A 19,479-nucleotide genomic window follows, 5' to 3' on the forward strand; every position below is an offset into this window, starting at 1 on the left:
CCCCCCCTTCAGAGTCAGGGTGTATAATAGACAGTGGGGTCTGGAGGATTGGGGCGCAGCAGGAGTCATTAGCAGTAGCTGGCAGGCTACCTTGGCAACTCGTTTTAGTGTGTGTGAGGCACAGAAAATGGCCTCCTTGAAATTACCCCCTAAAACCAGGCTGCTGTGTGTAGAAATCCTGGCCTTGTGCAGACCTGACAGGCGGGGCAGGACTCCCGCTCGGATTGTTGGGGCTGACGGTCGGCATAAATTACCTGGAAGTGTGAGAGCTTTACAGATTCAATCTCGCCAGGCCCGACGCCGCCTGCATGTTTGATATTTATGAGCCAACAGCCGCCGCACGGGCCGTGAAAACACAGCCGGTGCTGAGACGAGGCGGCGCAGCTGTGGATCACCTAATGGGGTTCTGATAATGTGCCGTCACCAAACAAGAGGTGTAATTACAAACACAGCACCACCTTACAGGCCCTCATTTAGGCACCAGACTTCAGCCGAGGCTCAAGTTTAAGATGATGGCGATAACAGGTCTCCAAACAGGAAGTAAACACATCCCAACACTGGCATTACCACATACCTACATACTTTGATGGTTCCTTCTTTGGTCAGTTATGTAAATCTCAGCAGAATTTGAACCACAGACCTGGTCTCATCAGTTCAGCAGCTCTGAGGCTCAGAGAGGAACATCGATGGATTTCTGGAGTGCACACACCTCCAGTAACATTAAAGCCAGTGATGGCTGGAGAGGGCGGCACCGCCTGCCCTCAGAGCAGGAAAATCAATCTGTCACTTTCTGTCACGGTTTAAGTGGCCCAGAACTGCCACTCACTGCAGGGCTGCACGTGAATCAAGAGTAATGCTCATTCATGTTTTCCAGCACAGGAGGCACCAGAGATTTCCTCAAGTGACACTTTCCCACAGCTCCCACAGCCACTCTGCTGCACCAGCGGCCATGAGAAACACAACACCAAAAGCACGCTGTGTGGTTGGTTGTATAGGTTGTAATAGGTGTTCTCCTGGCTCTTGTCTGTCAGTCTGTCAGTGTTTGTTTCCACATACGAATCATTTAAAAATGGCGTCGTCACCTCTCTCAGACTCTGTAATGCTGGCGGCTGCTGGATACATCTTCCACCCAGGCTGAGTGAGAAGGCTGCGAGGAAGTGTCACCAGCTGCAGTTCCTTCAGTGTCCACTAGAAGCGGACTCACAGAGCCTGTCACAGGGCCGCTCTGCGATACAGTCACAGAGCCTGTCACAGAGCCGCTCTGCGATACAGTCACAGAGCGGCTCTGCGATACAGTCACAGAGCGGCTCTGCGATACAGTCACAGAACGGCTCTGCGATATAGTCATAGGGCCGCTCTGCGTTACAGTCAGAGCCGCTCTGCGATACAGTCACAGAACGGCTCTGCGATATAGTCATAGGGCCGCTCTGCGTTACAGTCAGAGCCGCTCTGCGATACAGTCACAGAGCGGCTCTGCGATACAGTCACAGAGCCGCTCTGCGATATAGTCATAGGGCCGCTCTGCGTTACAGTCAGAGCCGCTCTGCGTTACAGTCACAGAGCGGCTCTGCGATACAGTCACAGAGCCGCTCTGCGATATAGTCATAGGGCCGCTCTGCGTTACAGTCAGAGCCGCTCTGCGTTACAGTCACAGAGCCGCTCTGCGATACAGTCACAGAGCCGCTCTGCGATATAGTCATAGGGCCGCTCTGCGTTACAGTCACAGAGCCGCTCTTCTGCGTTAGTCACAGAGCTGCACATTGTTTGGAGGTTTGTGTGGAGGCACAGCTTTATGTCGGGTCATCACTTTCTCCTGCTGCAGCCTGCCAGATTTTCCTCTTGGCTTCGGGCTGCATGTTTGCTCCTTTCAAGATTAGAACCTCCTTCATATTCCTCGCCCCAGACGCTGCGTGCACACAGTAAAGAATCCTCCAGTCAGGCGCTCCTGAGGACCGGCTGGAGGGGTCCCAGTGGGCACAGACATAATGAGAACTTCAAACTTTGTTTAGAGTGCTTCCTCAAACCTCCACGTCTCACAGCAAAACAGAGAGAGACAACACAACCAGCCCGAGAGCAGGAATCTCCTCCACACTGTGGGGGGCACTTTGAATTCAGCAGCAGATGCAACAGCAGAAGTGATAAACATAAAAAAACAGCCATATGCAGAACAGACAAAAAATGCACAATGAGAAGCAATTTCAATGGTCCTCAACTAAAGTGTGCTCAACCAGCACAGAGACAACGTTCAATAAACGCTCCATGCAGCTCCACTGCTCCACACTCTGTCACTCTCCTCTGACTGACTGATGTCAGAGCAGGTCTTCCTCCGTCCACTCCGGCCTGCTGTGGGCTTAGCTGTGTGGGTTAGCGATGTCCATCCTGGCTGAGCAGCTAAATTATTCATTCACCTTCCGTCGGTGGTGGAGGTTTCAGATGGTGAAATGCTCAGTGTGAGCAAGGTGGAGCAAGGTGGAGCAAGGCAGCCAACAGCCGGCACAGAAACAACAAACGCAGTCTGTGGTTAAAAGAAGGATAAAAACAGAAAACAGAAGCACACACAGGCGCTGCTTCCAGCATCTGCTAGCATGATAAATGTACATCTGCCTAGCATGCATGCTAGGACCTGGACTCTCATTTGTTTTTCACAGCTGTGATTTGAACCTTGAGACCTCAGCTCCTCCCACACTGCGTGGAAGTAAACAATAAATAGTAAATAATATGTGACTTTATCACTTTTCATAATTAGTCAGAATGTAAACAACCTCTTTTTTTGCATAAACCTTCACTTCAGCTCTAATTCAATCTGACATGCAGGTATAAAATGTGTAGATTCTTTGACACCCACTGCTGATAAATGTCTGCTTTTTAACCCATTCAGTGACTCGACAGAGGCAGTCCACCGGGAGAACTCCCTGAATGTTACAGCACATGCTGAAGCGTCACTGTCACAGCAGCGACCAGGACGTTTTCACCTCAGCAGGCTGAGTACAGGGAGGATGACCCAGCAGCTGTGTGCTCGGTGGGTCCTGGTGCAGGTATAATCTCAGCAGTGGAGACTGTGGACACTGCAACAGTGAGACATCATATCAAACATGAATGTGAAGGAGGCGGCTGCCTGTGTGTGGTCATGCAGCCTGTTATCTCTGCAGCTGGATGTTCATGCAGTCTGTATGCATGAGCGGCTCCGCTCAGCCGGAACACTCAGTGCTTCCTCTGGATGTTCAAGAAAGAGGAGCAGATGTTGAAGAGCCCTCAGCGATCTGCCGTGAGCTCAGGCTGTGGACGCTGCACTGACTGTTTGTTAAAGGTGGAGGCCTGCTGAGCGTGTGTGTGTCTAACACACCCACACTTTGTACTGTATGTTTTTATTTCTGTAGCAGATAATCTGAAGCACGCTGAGACTAGGAGTTCATTCAGAGGGAGGAGTTCTGTTTACTTCCCCTAAACTGACTGAAGCTACAGCCTCATCTGTCCAGAGGCCTGTTACACAGAGGCTGGCTGCTGTGAAGGAGTGTACTGTTCAACATTAACAGTACTGTAGGAGCAGCTGACGACTGAACATCAATAATGAATCAACATTTACCGGAGAAAGTAGAGTTAGCAAAGACCAGCTAACAGAAGCATGGATTAGCTTCTGCTAAGGTGGATGTTAAAGAGAGATAAACCCACCTGATCTCACAGACACAGGTGGAAGAGGCGGAGGCTGTCACGGTGTATCTGACCTGCTGTCTGTTTCCTGTATCAGCTGTCATTCTGCTCCTGTGAGCAGCTCTCAGTTCACATACAGTGAAGGCTCCACCGCTGGATTTAATCAAATATATTATTATTCATATTATTTTAACCGCCAGGTTCATTGAAAGGCGTTGCTGACTGGTTGCCATGACGACGCAGGAGCTGCCGTAAATAGGTCAGTTTTGACGAGTGTAAGTATCATTTCAGGGCTGTGGTGAAGACACATCCAGAAATCCACCTAAACCTAAACCCTGCACGCTGCCCCCTGCTGTCCCAGAGTCAGAGCAGCACGTCCGCTGAGAGGCTGCGGTTCACGGTCAGCCGGCCCTGTCACTGTGCACTGTGCGCACTAACAGGTTCATTTGTCCAGTGTGTGTGTGTGTGGTCCAGTGTGTGTGTGTGTGTGTGTGTGTGTGTAGTCCAGTGTGTGTGTGTGTGTAGTCCAGTGTGTGTGTGTGGCTACATGTAAACAGTGTGTGTGCTGTGTCTCTGCAGTGTCTGCAGTGGAGGAGTCTCAGCCACGGACACATTTTCGCAGCGTTAGATAATCTGTGCTGCTTCTGATGCAGGACTCCTCAGCCTGCCAGATGGTACTGTACAGTATTACATCACCATCAACTCCAGCCATACAGCAGCACATTAATGAGGCCTCCTACACCTAACAGCTGTGGCAGGTGCCACGCAGCGAGCATGTTTCATTATTTGATACTGAAACACGAGGTCAGGACGAAGACGGAGGCGAGGCGCTGCAGCTCTTCTCCTCCCGCCCTGAGACAAACAGCGTTAAAGCTACTTCCTGTCCACACAGAAATGAGTCGTCAGGCTGAGAATGCTGATAATTCATGTATATGTGGAACCTATAGAACCTTTAAATGTTGCTGCTTTTATTATGCTTTCAGTTTGTGTCTTCTTGAAGCTGCCTGTGTTGTCACAGTCCACATCCTTCAGCTGCAGCCTGGTTCCAGTAAACATTCATCATATAGTCCCTCGTTCCTGCCTTCAGGTCTGCAGCAGGGTCGGGTCCACGCAGCCACACTGTGGCCTCCCTCTCTGGGTGAAGCGGCTCGCTGATATCATTAGCTCTCCCTCTGCTCTCCTCCAGGATACATCCTGCTGCTGTGCATCTCCTAATCATCCAAACAAGAAGCTTCTCTCTGTGAGTCACTGGTAAACAGCCACAGTGAGAATAATTGAGCTGAATTCAGAATGTCCTCCTGCTTTCAGCACAAAGGAAAAAACAACAAAACACCATTTTCTGTCAGAAGACACACAAACACACTCCATCTGAATCTGTGTGAGCGGAAAATCACTCCAATTTAGGAGAAGAGAGGAGAGACGGGTGTCAAACTGCGTCACAGACGTCACAGATCCGAGCTGCAGCTGCACATCAGAGCACCTCCTCACTGTCCCCACAAACCTCAACCTTCACCAGCTGTGCTCCTATTGGTCAACACCACAGACGCAGGCAGAGAGAAGGTGCAGCAGGGTGACAGGCTGGTCTCTGTCACGACATTCTGACTCAGCCTGTGACGGACTGAAGAAGACACGGCATCCAAACCCAGGACAGATTAGTCATGAACACCTGCCACCACGTCCAGAGAGGGACATTCAGCTGTGATCAAGATGGGTCATCATCACCGATCCTGACTGCAGAGCAGAGCACCTGTCTGACCTCAGACCACCTCTCTGACCTCAGAGCACCTCTCTGACCTCAGAGCACCTCTCTGACCTCAGAGCACCTCTCTGACCTGTGACATCAGAGCACCTCTCTGACCTCAGAGCACCTCTCTGACCTGTGACATCAGAGCACCTCTCTGACCTCAGAGCACCTCTCTGACATCAGAGCACCTCTCTGACCTCAGAGCACCTCTCTGACCTCAGAGCACCTCTCTGACATCAGAGCACCTCTCTGACATCAGAGCACCTCTCTGACCTCAGAGCACCTCTCTGACCTGTGACATCAGAGCACCTCTCTGACCTCAGAGCACCTCTCTGACATCAGAGCACCTCTCTGACCTCAGAGCACCTCTCTGACATCAGAACACCTCTCTGACCTCAGAGCACCTCTCTGACCTCAGAACACCTCTCTGACCTCAGAGCACCTCTCTGACCTCAGAGCACCTCTCTGACCTCAGAGCACCTCTCTGACCTCAGAGCACCTGTCTGACCCTTTGACAGTAAAAACCATGGACAGAGCTTCTGTGACGTCACCAGTTTGTTTGTGAAGAGCTGCTTTGACGCTCCGGGTTACAGGAACAGTTTCATTAGTCTGACATGTTCACAGGAAGTGGTCGAGCCTCAGTGTTTGTAGTGAATCCAGTGTTTCTGCAGTAAAGCTGTGCATTAGCTGCTGGTTGAATTAAACAGCAGCTGTGTGCTGGTGTTTTATTTATTGGTATGATGCTGTCAGAGCAGGTCGCAGCGACAGCTTAATGATTTATTTGCTTTCAGGGTTCAGACGAGGAAGTCAAACAACGCGTCTGAAGCGCCGCGTGCTTCCTGTCGGACCAACACTTCACCTGAGCCTCCTGACGGGACACTTAATGGCAGCAGACATGTTTGGCACACAGTGAATGCTGGCGCCGGGTATCAGCGGCTCCATTATGCAGCGCTGCCACTGAAACTGAAAGGGCTCTGTCACTGTGTCAGGCCCAGTCTGACATCACCGCCTACATCTGTGCAGACCCCTTCAGAAGCACGCTCACACCTGAAGGAGCATTCACTGCAGCACAGCGTGTCAGGGATAAATACCACGTCTGACTCTCCCTTCTGTTCCTTTTAAAGATGGCGGACTGACAGCAGGAGGCCGCAGCTCTCATTTCCCCACAAAGCTGGTCACTTTTTCAGACAGATGACAATTAAGTAATGGGCTGTCAGCAGCGGCGGCTATTACTGTTTGTTTCTTGTCGTCTAGTCAGAGGCAGTGACACAGGGGGGAGAGGAGGGGGAGGATGCAGGGGTGGTGTGTGAGGAGAGGGGGGAGGAGGGGGAGACAGGAACACTCAGGGTTTAGATGTTTTCCTTATATCAGTGAGGTTAGATTACAACACACTGCTGACAGTGATAATGTTCAAATGTTCAAAATAATGTCAGCGTGGCAGGGGTTAAACTCTGAACGTTGGTCATGTGACTGCTGCTCACATGTGACTCCATCATGGCTTCCTGCTGGTTGCTGAGGAGGGGTTTGTTTTTTGCAGAATATGTATTTTTGGTGGATTTTTAAGACTGACATGAAAAATGTTTGATGAATATTTCACTTTTCTGTGATGCATTCAGGGACCGTTGGAAAGCGTGACAGTTCCTGATGAACACTGTCACCATATGTAACCTGGATGTTGCGTCAGTGCTGCAGGTGTCTCAGCAGCAGCATGCCAGTCTTTTAGGACGTGAATCTATTTATTTCACTTCCTGCATCTTCTCTGCTGCTTCTTTATGAAGAGTTTGATCTTTTTTTGTGGGTTATTTCGTCATTTGAACAATGGGAATTATTACTTCAAAATAAAATATTCTCTTTTTGGGAGGAAATGGGGAGATGTAGGCCAAGTCAGAAAAATCCAGTGCTGGGAGGAAAACATGCAGAGCAGCAGCGAGGGGACGGCTGAGCAGGCAGAGCAGTGAGGCGGACATTTTGACTGGTTATTAGTGCTGGGGGTGTTTGTGTCAGAGCTGCCCAGGATGAGACATCCTCTGACACATCATATTTCCTCACCTTTTAATTGGACTGTCACGCCTCAGACCGGCCGCCCTCAGGCGAGCAGGCCGTGACGACGACTGGACGCTTAGCTCAGAGGAGAAGAGCCATCAGAGGGGAGGACGGAGACGAGGAAGCGGCTCCTCAGCTTCAGCTGACATCACACGAGGTTTTAAAATATAATCTGAATATAATCTGTGAGTTTTATTGCTGCTAAATATTTGTTATATTCTATAATTATTTGTTTTATTTTCAGTCAGCAGGTGTGACTAAAACGATGAGCTCAGCACACACCAAAAACAGGAAGTGATGTCACAAAGCACTGCATCCAGAGCCATGTGACATTTGGTGCAGAGTAAACCTGCACATTAGAAGTCAGCAGGATCTGTTCACTGCTCAGAGAGCTGGTCCAGCAGCAGCCCCCCTTCAGAAGTGAACAGAAGTCTCACAGACTGCAGTTCCTCCAGTGTCCACTAGAGGCTGACTCCAACAATGAGTCGGTCTTCACAGACATCCAAGTAAGCAGCAGAAATAAAGGAGCTCACAGGTACAGGTCTGTTAGGGGTGCTATGAGTGACAGGTTGTTGACTTTTCCATGTGTGCTCCAACAACCTTTGCCCGTATGTGAACTAACCAGGGGTTTAGACTTAGACCTGCCAACATGGCGGCGGAGGGTCGGAGCCTTCCCACCTGTGAGTGACTCACAGTGCTGCTCGGAGCCGCTGAAGAAGAAGCACATGTTGCTCCTACCATGAAGGAGGCTTCTGTCTGCCGCTCAGGCCCCTACCAACCTGGTACAACATGTATCTGCATGTATGTAACTGTACATGATGGCGTCTGTGTTCAGCCACCTTCAGGAAGTCTCTGATGTGCTCAGGGTTTAAAGAGCTCCTCTGAACAGTTTGACTGACACCCTGAAGCTTCAGTGTTCCATCTAACCTGCACCCTGCCGGCATCACGTCCGCCCTCAGCAGCTCCGCTGAGAGGAAGCCGCCTGACTGACGTGTCAAATTGCCTCCGAGCGTTTATCCCTGCAGTTCAAACTCACGGCTGCTGTTAGCTTCCACAAATGAAGGCGCTTTATGCAAAGCGAGGGCCCGATTGTTCTCTCTGCATGTGTGAGTGCAATCACATTTACATTTCAGGCATTGAGAGCACACTCACACAGACTCACAAGGAGCGCGTTCATCACACACAGGTGAGCCGGACGCAGAGCAGAGACGGCGAGGAGCGCTTTCAGCGTGTGGAGTGAGGCTGCGGTCCGTGTCATTAGCTGCTCTGTGCTAGGCTGGCTAAGCACCGCTCACTGACACCGACCCGTGCTGCTGATTGGTCCTCGTCTGAATCACAGATTGAGAGATCAGCCTGTGAGCAGCCCGCACAGCTCCAACGTTCAGTCTGCTTTCTGTGTGCTGACGAACATTCAGCTGAACTCGTTCCTGCTGTACCTGATTATCTGGATGACTTTTCAGCGACAGAGGAGGAAAACACACACACACACACACACACACACACACACACACACACTGCTCCACGCAGCGCAGCTCTGTGATGGCGGCCGTGATCTATAATTAATTCAGAACTGTAGGACTGTAACGCAGAAGATAAATCACTTTAATACTGAGGAAAATATATAAATAAAAGAAAAGAGGGAATAAGATAATACCGCGCCTGCTGATGGGGCAGAGCGGCGAACAGGAAGTGTGCCGCGGAGCCTTCGACACACTAAATTGATGGCATAATAAAATCAGTGGGGCTGATGCCATGAGTGGGTAATTCTGTGAGTTTAAATACATTCAGATGTTCCCCTGTTTGTTTTACAGACAGCGCCGAGGAAAGGATTTATCTGTAGATATAAAACTGATCAGATCAATCTGATGGAGGTGTTCTTTAACTCTCACTGCATGAAGCAGAGCCTGGAATCTGACACATTTTTGTGTAGATCAACAAATAGTAGTGAGTATTTAAAGTTATTGTCAGCCTCCGGGCTGGGCCTGCTGTCTGCCTGCAGGGTTCGTCCTCTGGCTGAAGTCTGCCGCTCACCTCGGAAGCAGAGCTGTCAGACACATTCACCCTCTGCTGACCAGAGACTGTCAATAAAGATGCACGGCATGACGCCTCCCCAACAGTCATGTCAGAGCGTCTGTTGTAGTCTATTCTTCTGACATGTCTGTCTCTGGATGACCAGTGGGGGGCGCTGTGGTGATCAGCAGTGTAACTCGCTGATCCAGGCTCCCTGAAAGCAGGGCTGATGTGGCGGACCTGTTCTCTCTGTGAGCGCTGCAGAGTCCTGCAGGACCACCTCGGTGTCTTCATTAGAGGGCTGACTCCTCCTCCTCCTCCGCTGCCTTAGCTTTATTAGCGGTACAGTTAGCATGCAGGCCCAGAGGCCGGTCAGATAAACACAGCAGATGCTAACTTCTCACACCAGGAGTCAGATCCAGCTTGGAGCCCGTTGGAGCCTCTCGCTCTGTCACTCCATCTTCATCAGCCTCCTCCTCGCTGACCCAGTTGTGTTTCAGTCATCATGGCAGTCTGCAGCTTTTAATCAGCCATCTTCATTTGTGTCTGTGCAGGATGTGTATAATTGGCTGAGTGTATAAACTGCATGTCAGGCTGGATTCAGCCTCTTTCTGCATATTTCCACAGATCTTAATGCGCCTCCGAGTTTTCCTGCTGTTTAATTAGCTCTGAAGCCCCGCTGTGCAAAAACAAGGCGCTCATCAGGTCACTCATGTTCTCAATTTGCTGCATTTGAGCAGAACAAACCTCTGAGATGACTGACAGCACTTCCTCTGGTTCACTGTGTGAACACGGCGTCAAGCTGGAGGCGGATTAAAGGTGTGATGAGATAAACACTGGCCTCTCCTCCTCCTCCTGTGATTGGTGCTAATGAAGGTCTGATGAGTTCAAGTGGTGGACAGAGTGCAGGATTATTCGGCTGCTGGAAGTGGCCACGACACCGGTGCTGCCTCCTGTGCCAGGAGCCTCAGCCGAGCAGCAGCAAGCCCACCGGGGTCAATCCACAGCGATGTGTTCATGCACACACTCAGAGTGCACGGTGTGAGTCCACATGCAGAGAACAGCTCACACTGTGTATAAAGGCCCTGATCAGATGAGGGGCGTCTCCATGATCCACAGGTGGGCATGTATGAGTGATGAAGGTGCCCAGCAGCACTGGTTCAGGCTGATTGTTGGGTTGATGGCTTCATTGTTATTAATCAGCTGCACTGTTTCTTAATTACTGCACAAAGAATAATATGACCTCTGAAAGTCACTTTAATGTGCTCCATGTGTTCAGGTGAATATTGGATGGAGTCAGCTGACCCATTCGCCCCATGGCCCAGCCCTGCTGCCAGCCTCACACCAACAAACACGATGTGTTCCATGGAGACGTGCAGAAGAGACGGAGGCCTGAGGTCGGCCCTGTGGAACACCTGAGGGATGAACAGGGAGTCAGTCCGCCTCACAGATGAGGAGCCTGTGAGACTCTGCCTCGCCTCGCTCGGGGCTCTTTGATGGCAGATGCTGAGTGCGGGTAATTTGATTCCCCTCCCTGCTAATCCTGGGATCCTCCTGCCACGGCTGTATTGCACGGCTCAGCTGAAAGCGCGGCCCTCCCCGGTGTTTACGGCTCATTATCCGCCGTGTACAAAAGTTGTTGTACAGTTGAAGACTTTTCTCTCCCTGGGGACTAATTACAACCTCTCCTCCAAACGAACAGAGCATGTCTTTCATTGGCTGCTGGTAGGACTGCAGGCAGAGGCAGGACGTCCTGCTCAGGCCGGCCAGCAAACTCACACCAGCTCTGAGTGCTTATTGTTACACTGCACGATCAGCTGATCAGACTGTCTGAACATGATTTTTTTGCCTTCCTGGAAATTTAAATCAAAAAATGTATTTAAATCCATATTGTTGTATTTCAGACAGGCACTGCCAGTGACTGAGGACAACACAGGACAGTTTCCTGAACCTGTCTCTGAAATAATGTCCCACATCCAGCTCTACACACACACACACACACACATAGCAACGTTAGTCCAACTCGTCCATGTCCAATTAGGCGGCCATTGTTCTTGTCCATTCACACTTTAAGCACAGTGATGCTGAGGAGAGCCCAGATTGAAAGACTGTTACAGACAGTGAACCGTGGTCTCTGCCTGCATGCTTCGGATGATGTCCCTCTGACAGGAGCTGTGTTTACTGCCGTTGTTCTGCGTCATTTGGAGGATTGAGCTGAGCGGGAGGCTGTAACACTTTGTGGCAGCTTCTCTCTGTGGAGCGATCGTTGCACGACACCAACGAGGAAGACAAAGGCAGCGACAGGCTGAGAGCTCCCAGCGCCCGAGTTTATGACGTTAATGAGCAGAAGAAGAGCGAGCAGCCCGAGCAGAGAGGCTGTGTGAAGTGACTGAACAGCAGAGGATGGTGGTGCTTCAGGTTTCTGTGGAAATGAGTCATTTATCCAGGTGGAAAGGGTTAATGTCAGAGATCAGTCATCCTCTGGATCAACATCCATTAATTCATCCAGAGGAGGCTGCAGGTCTGATCTGACGCCTCACGGGAGTGAGATGTCAGAGAGTGAGACGTCGGGAGTGAGACGTCAGGGAGTGAGATGTCAGAGAGTGAGACGTCAGGGAGTGAGACGTCGGGAGTGAGACGTCAGGGAGTGAGAGGTCAGGAGTGAGATGACAGAGAGTGAGACGTCAGGGAGTGAGACGTCGGGAGTGAGACGTCAGGGAGTGAGACGTCGGGAGTGAGACGTCAGGGAGTGAGGCGTCAGGGAGTGAGACGGACGTCAGGGAGTGAGACGTCAGGGAGTGAGACGTCGGGAGTGAGACGTCGGGGAGTGAGAGGTCAGGAGTGAGATGACAGAGAGTGAGACGTCAGGGAGTGAGACGTCAGGGAGTGAGACGTCAGGGAGTGAGACGTCAGAGAGCGAGAAGTCGGGGAGTGAGACGTCGGGAGTGAGACGTCAGAGAGTGAGACGTCGGGAGTGAGATGTCAGAGGAGCGCTAACCTTTGCTGCAGTCCATCACAGGCCACAGAAATCTATTTTCCTTTTTTGTGAGTGAGTTCTGTGGCCGCTCAGCGATGCCTCCCTCTGCAGCAGCTTCCTCCCACTCTCCATCTGCAGCCACCTCCTCCAGACTCAGCATCCACATGTGACATGTTTACACTGCACTTCCTGTCTGCCCACCAACACCTCCACAGGCAGAGACAGAGGAACCATCCACTCAGTAAGAGATGTTACTCTGCTGCTTTTTACCTTATATCTGTTCACACTGTGGATGCTGAAGCAGCAGCTGCTGCAGGAATCATGGCTGAAAACATCAGAGCAGAGTTTTCTGTCCAGGAGTCACAGGCAGATTTATGGATGATTATAGCTGTTGGAGCTCAGTGGTAATGACAGCTCAGACAGTCTGAGGATGCTAACACAAACATCCTGTTTCCTCAGATCACCTTTAATACGACTGCAGGCTGCGGCCAGGCTGATCTCTGCTGCTGTCAGCCTCTTCATCACTGTCAGTGCTGCAGTCTTGACTCTGCAGATGTTCCATCATTTGATAGGATCATACATGCTCATGGTTTATGAGCCTCTGTATGAAGAACACACTGACTGTGTGTTATGAAACAGTTGTGTTTGTAAGTGTGTCTGTCCACAAGAAGCTGCAGCAGAGATTTCAGGGACGTTCAGGGACATTTGGACAAACAGGAGACTTAGAGGCATTCAGACATACAGGAAGTGAAGTCTGATTATTACATACAAATGATGGACATTAGATATTCAAACACTTCTGACAGCTGACGTTAAGTCAGTTTATTTCTGCACACTGAGTATTATTATGTGTAATATTACCGCTCAGTGTGTAAAGTCAGAAAGTTATTTTCATATTGTAATCTTCGTCACAGTCATCTTCAGACAGGTCGGCCATGTTGTTTCTGTTTGACGCGGCTCGTTGTGATGAAGACGTCCACAGACTGAGTGGAGGAGCAGAGCTGTCAGCTGATGCTCCAAGTGTTTCTGAGGCTTCAGTGAAAGAGTCAGAGTAACAGAGCTGTGAACAGGAAGTGACAGACTGACTGACACTGCAGCCCCGTCTCATCCCGCCTGGGTGTGTCAGCCATGATTGCAGCTGAGGACACAGAACTCGGTGTTAGAGCTTTACTTTGAAAGGACCTGTGTGATGAAACGTAAACATCAGAGCTGAATCACTGCAGCGTGCGGCTGCTGGTGGCTCAGAGAACATCACGGCTGACATGATGAAGGAGCTGCACAGCACTCAGAGCAGGAACACCCTCGTCTGACTGAACAATAATCCACCCTCATCCCGCCCGCGGGGTCAACTCATGTCAGCAAGCATCATCGACCACGCAGCGACCTGCGGCCTCCGCACGGGCAAACCTCAGAGACACAACACACAGCAGCACCGCCTCAACAAACACCACCCAACACACTACTGATGAGCAGGTATCAGCTATTCAAAGTTCATCCTGTGTGAAGCATCACCCTGTGTGAGTCTGAGAGTTAGTCCTCAGAGTGGGGGTGCAGCGGGGGCTGGAATGATGATGACATCACTGTATAATGAGCAGGAAAGACAAAAAGAAAGGCGGCTTCAAACAGGCTGCACTGACTGTAATGAAATCATTAATTAGAGCATGCTGCCGCGGCTCCGTCCCTGATGGCTCCTCTGCAGATCTGCTGGGAGTAAAGAATAAAACAATGGCTTCTGCGGAGCCCCTTTGTTCTCTGAGCAGAGAGTCAGTGCTGCTCTGCTGTTTGCAGAACAACGACGCAGAGAAGACACAAAGACTCGGCAGCTCCACTTCCTGTCCTGCTCCCAGCTCTGACGAGCCACATCACGCCGCTCCGCACTGATCAGCAGGTCACACAATCCTCTGTTGTTCTGTCACACTTTGACAGAACAAGAGTGGAAAGTGGAGCAGCAGAGAGAGCAGGCTGACACTGCTGCCTTTATCCTGCAGCCTGTGCTGCAGGGAAACACACTGCTGCGTGGATGTTCATGCTCCTCAGAGGATGGAGCGCACCTCATCCAGCACCACCACAGGAGGTGCTTTAATAGGAGCCTCTACATAACTCCCAAAATGATTCCAAACTCCAACTCCCAGAATGCAAAGTCAGGTGAAAACATTAAGCCTGGAGTGTACTAAGTCCAGCCACGCATCTGCTGCCGCCTCACAGCATGAAGGTTCCTGTGTGGACTCTGCATGCAGACATGTGGGTTAGGACAGTCTGGGGCTCTGCACTAGGTGTGTGTGCATGGCTGCGACAGACTGGTGACCATGGTGTTCTCCTCCTCTCAGCTGGTGTGTAGCTCCGCCCCCTGGGTGAGGATGGAGAAGCAGCAGATCAGGTGTTCTGCTGTTTGCTGGTAAATAAACACGGAGCTCAGCCGTCATGGAGGAGAGTCTAACTCTGAGGAGTCTGATTTCAGGTCTCTCTGACTTCAGGAATTCTCCTTTATGTCAGCTCACTGTAGAAAATCAGACACACGCTATCCAACTGTTGCCTGTTGCCTAGCAACCGATGCTACTTCTGTCATCTCAGCGAGCTCAAAGGACATAACAGCACTCACTGAAACTATCATTAAAAAAAGGAGGTATGAGGCGTCCCTGCAGGGGAAGCAGGACAGACTGACCTGCAGCTGCTGGGAAATGTCTTTGGAAACTTTCAGGAAGTTTCTCTGGGCGCAGCCGCCCACTCCGTCACCTTGGCGGTGGGGGCACAGATGTTTGACAGCGAGGTGAAAGACGTTTCCCAGCAGCAGGTCAGACACGATGAGGCGAGCCGACCTTCACGCTCTGAGCTGGCCAGACATCAATCCGGCCTGAGCCCGCCCACCCTCTCCGGCCCCAGATCTTTGACTGCAGCAGGACTGCTGACGGGCGGGACGAGTGTCCAATCAGACGCAGCGCTGAGACACTCAGCAGCTTGGCCAGCGAGTGATCCTGATTCTGTAGCTACACAAAGTGTTCAGCGTCAGGTTAATGAATACTTTATTAAACCAAATACTCCACTGTAGTTAACCGCCACGGCATGCTGAGTGGTTTCCATGGCAACAAGCACCACCATAAGCCTGTGAATGCAGCACTGACCCTCCGTGCAGTTCTGTGTCTCAGACTAAAAACAAAAAGCAGCTTTCACTGCCGAAAAGAGACGAGGTGAAAAATGCGTGTTTTCCTGACATGAAACTTGAAAATGCATCAAACACTAAGTCACAAATCTACAAGAGGAAACATCCTCCGACAGGAACACACAGCTGCAGGTCAGACAGAGACTCTCTGAGTGTTGGTCATGTGACTGCTGCTCACATGTGGCTCCATCATGGCGTCCTGCTGGCTGCTGAGGGGGACAGGACTTTTAGTTTGTACTGGGTCTTTTTGGAGTGAACTCTTTGTTTCATTATTATTTTTGCAGGATTTGACCTCAGACATGTGGAATAAAGAAGTCTGATGAAACATGTATTCCTCAGATCTGGTCATGATGATAAACCTGCACGTGTCTGAAGAAAACCGTGAGCCTGAACTTCTGTTTCAGGAGGTTTTCTGTGAGGCGACAGTTAATTTGCTCAGTTTAAACCAGAGGATGAAAAAAACGCTCTGTACAGATCTGAGGCCGAACCTGCACCGATGTGAAATCACAACCAGCAGGCTGAGACAAAGCTGTTTAATCTGCAGCTGCACACGGAACCAGAGCGCCGGCACCGCCCGGCCCGCAGCAGCTTTTCTGTAATGGATGAGCCTGTGAGCGCCTCAGAGGGCTGGCTGGCTCTACCACAGCAATTCTTTTATACTTAGACAGACAGGGAGGAGAAAGAGGCTTCCTGAGCCGCTGTGACAGGCGGAGAGCAACACAAAGACGGCCCGGAACGAGCCGGAGCCGGCCTCTCCTGGGTGCTGGATTACAGAAGGAGCTGCAGCTCTGCAGGGCGGCGGCGGCGAGGGGGTCAAAACGTGAATCAACACTGAAACTACAGAAAGAACAACAGCCAGCACACTCCGCTCAGATAACCTCTGTTCAATAAACCGCTTTAAAGGTTTTAAAACTCAGTGAGAGTCAGCCAGATTTTCCCGCATTTTCCAATCAGAAATCGTCTCAAAGCGCTTGTGTGTTTGTGGTTTGTACTTTGAGAAGCAGGATTCACACCAACAGTGTGTGTGTGTGTGTGCGGCCGTGTCCTCAGCCTCAGACTGAACGTTGATACAGCGGCGCGGCGGCTGGCGCTCGGAGCTCTGAGTAATTGGATGTCAGGCGTGTGTCAGGTAATTAGGCTGGTAGGTGGTTCAGATGCTTTCAGAAGACAAATATGTTTTGTTTTTTGTGGTAATGGGAGTTAATGGGAGGAATGTAGGCTACAGCTCATTAGCTGCATACACTGTATAGTGACTGCAGCACATGACGGAGTTAATGCAGGCTGTGGGTGTCAGGCTCACAGTGGAACACGACTGTTCACACCGAACTGCACCACGAGCTGCGGAGGTTCAGCCCGCTGATCTGACGTCATGGCATAATCCCATCATTCAATCCTAATCCACATTATAACGCAGCTTAGATTTATGCACTGCACCACTAATTAATCTGTAGATCACAATCCTTTCACTTCTTTGACTGTGATGTTAAAAATGTGCTTAATCCCAATGACGTTATGGAATCAGAGCCTGTCCACCAAAGCAGCAGCAGCATGGCGTTTAGCACCTGAACGCAGCACCATGAACGCAGGGTGCCTGTGAGGGCGGATTCACTGTAAACAGCATCACAGCTCCAGGCGTCACATCATGTGGTGGTCAGAGAGGTTCCAGCCATGTTTTCAGGTCTGTGTGGACACAGGTCTGATCAGCAGTCCTGATGGGGGACCTGAGTCTCTCCAGGATGTGGACCACGTCTGATCTGTGGCCGTCTGGTCGGACCTGAACCGTTTTCTGTTGCTGGTGATGCAGATGATGATGATGATGTCACACTGAGGTCTAACTGTAGGTGTGAATACTGGGACAGAAGAGTCACATTTAACCCCTTCAGGATGAACCTTTTCTGGTCTCTTCCCAGTTAACCCTTTGAGGGTTTGTATGAACACTCTCACGTCAGGCTGACAGACTGCTGTTTTGTGTAGAAGGTTCTGGAAGCTCTTCAGAGCTGTGGCCTTCAGGGCCGCCTCACCCGCTCTGGCTGCGCTGCAGCAGCTGCTGTTTGACCTGCAGTTCATCCACATGAACAGAACGGCGTCTCAGGCCAGTGCTGGATGATGCTCCGCCCTGCTCTGGTGTTGTTCAGCGTCTCCCTGCAGGTGTAGCTGGAGGTAAAGGTCTCCACTCGGAGGAGAGAGGCAGACTCGGCGGAGGCTAATTATTTCCCCCGTGATAGAGAAGTCATCTGTTCCACAGCTGTTCTCACTTCATTACACCCCTGATGTGCCTAAATGGCCTAGTTGGCTGCAGAATCGCCCCACAAACACATTAAGGCTCGGCTCTGTGGACCGCCCCCCCGCACGGATCAAGAGTTTAGGTTAGAGCCAGAAAAAAAGATGTAGGGCAGCTGGGTGGAGGAGAGCGCTCTGCCTCCATCTTCAAATAGTCTCCATTAAATCTGACACAACACACCTGTGTGTGTGTGTGTGTGTGTGTGTGTGTGTGCTGCCTGTCACAGATAACAACAGCAGCTCAGAGAACCTGGACCTGAACCATCTGAAGAGACATCAACCTGAACCAGAACAGGACCAGACCCGGTGAACCTGCTGCTGTTTATCCTGATGTGTGAGCCCGTCAGCAGCTGCTTCATGTTCAGGCTGTCTGATGTGTGGTGAACACAATCACTGCAGCGTGTACGAGACGTACACTAAACTTTATTGATCCCTTCTGGATGACTCTCTCACATGCAGATTAACAGCACAGCATCTACTTCCTGTTTTCACTCTGTTCCAGCTGACCAATCAGCAGAGAGGAAACCAACCAAAACCAACAAGTTTACAGACTGACAGGGCACACACACACACACACACACACACCTCTGGCTGAATCACAACACACAAAACATTAACACATTTTAAGAACCAGGAGGCAGAGAGAGAAACCAGCTGAAACAACAGGCACACACTTTCTCTCTCTCTCTCACACACACACACACACACACGCACGCAGTCACACACACACACACACACACACACACAAGCAATTCCCCCCTGGGATTCTGAAACACACACACACATTGAGATACACATGCAGTCTCTCTCTCTCTCTCTCTCTCTCTCACACACACACACACACACACACACACACACACTGAGCGGGTTCCCCATAACCCGCCTGTTGAGGGAGGCTCGGCTCTCCTACCTGGAAGAGGCGCAGGATGTTGGCCACCATGATGGACACGGAGCTGGCCGACGCTCCGATGACTCCCACAACTTTCTCGGGCTTCACGAACACCGGCGGCTCCCCGTTAGTGCACCTCACGTCCGACGTGTCCTTCTGGATGAGCGCCTGCACGAACGTCAGCGACTGCTCCAGCGCGTACGTGTCCCGCGAGCAGGTGTCCAGGACCCGCGCGCCCAGGGTGACGTTGGGCAGCAGCTCGTCGTCGCCGTTGATCTGGTCCAGGGCGTACATCATCGCCTCCAGTCGGTGGATGCCGTTCTCCTTCTTGATGTCCCCGCACGGCATCCCCGGGACCCCCCTGGCGTGGACCGGGAAAAGCCCCCCCAGCGTCACGTCGCCCTCCACCCGGATCGAGTGCGGCGCGTAAATCTCCTGAGAGCCGGCCAGGTCCAGGAAAGCCTGGAGCATCCACAGCACCCGGAACGTGAGAGCCGGTCTGAGCTGCGGAGGACTCCCCATGGCTGGACCCGCGCCCTCCCGCCAACAGTCAGACAAGACAGAACACGTAGAACCACGGCCAGGCGCGAGGCACTTTAGGACACTTCTAAGAATCCACGAGCCGAGTTCATTCCCCGCAGCCCACGGAGTGAAGAGGCGCGCGTGTCTGTAATCCCGCAGCTGGAGCGCAAACATCCACGCAGCAGCCTTACCCCTCCGAGGAGCGCGCG

At 51.3% G+C, this 19,479-nt stretch overlaps 1 protein-coding gene across 1 annotated transcript in view; it reads right to left on the bottom strand.

Moving 5' to 3' along the window:
* Nucleotides 1-18,809, bottom strand: part of grm7 (glutamate metabotropic receptor 7) — an 87,854-nt gene extending 69,045 nt beyond the window's left edge. The window contains exon 1 of the mRNA XM_028429050.1: nt 18,770-18,809. Coding sequence (XP_028284851.1) covers nt 18,770-18,799 — 30 coding nt within the window. The 5' untranslated portion in view covers nt 18,800-18,809. The remainder of the gene's footprint in view (nt 1-18,769) is intronic.
* Between the last annotated feature and the right edge of the window lie 670 nt (nt 18,810-19,479).

The sequence above is a fragment of the Parambassis ranga genome, chromosome 18 (assembly GCF_900634625.1).
Source record: "Parambassis ranga chromosome 18, fParRan2.1, whole genome shotgun sequence".
Lineage (NCBI taxonomy): Eukaryota > Metazoa > Chordata > Actinopteri > Ambassidae > Parambassis > Parambassis ranga.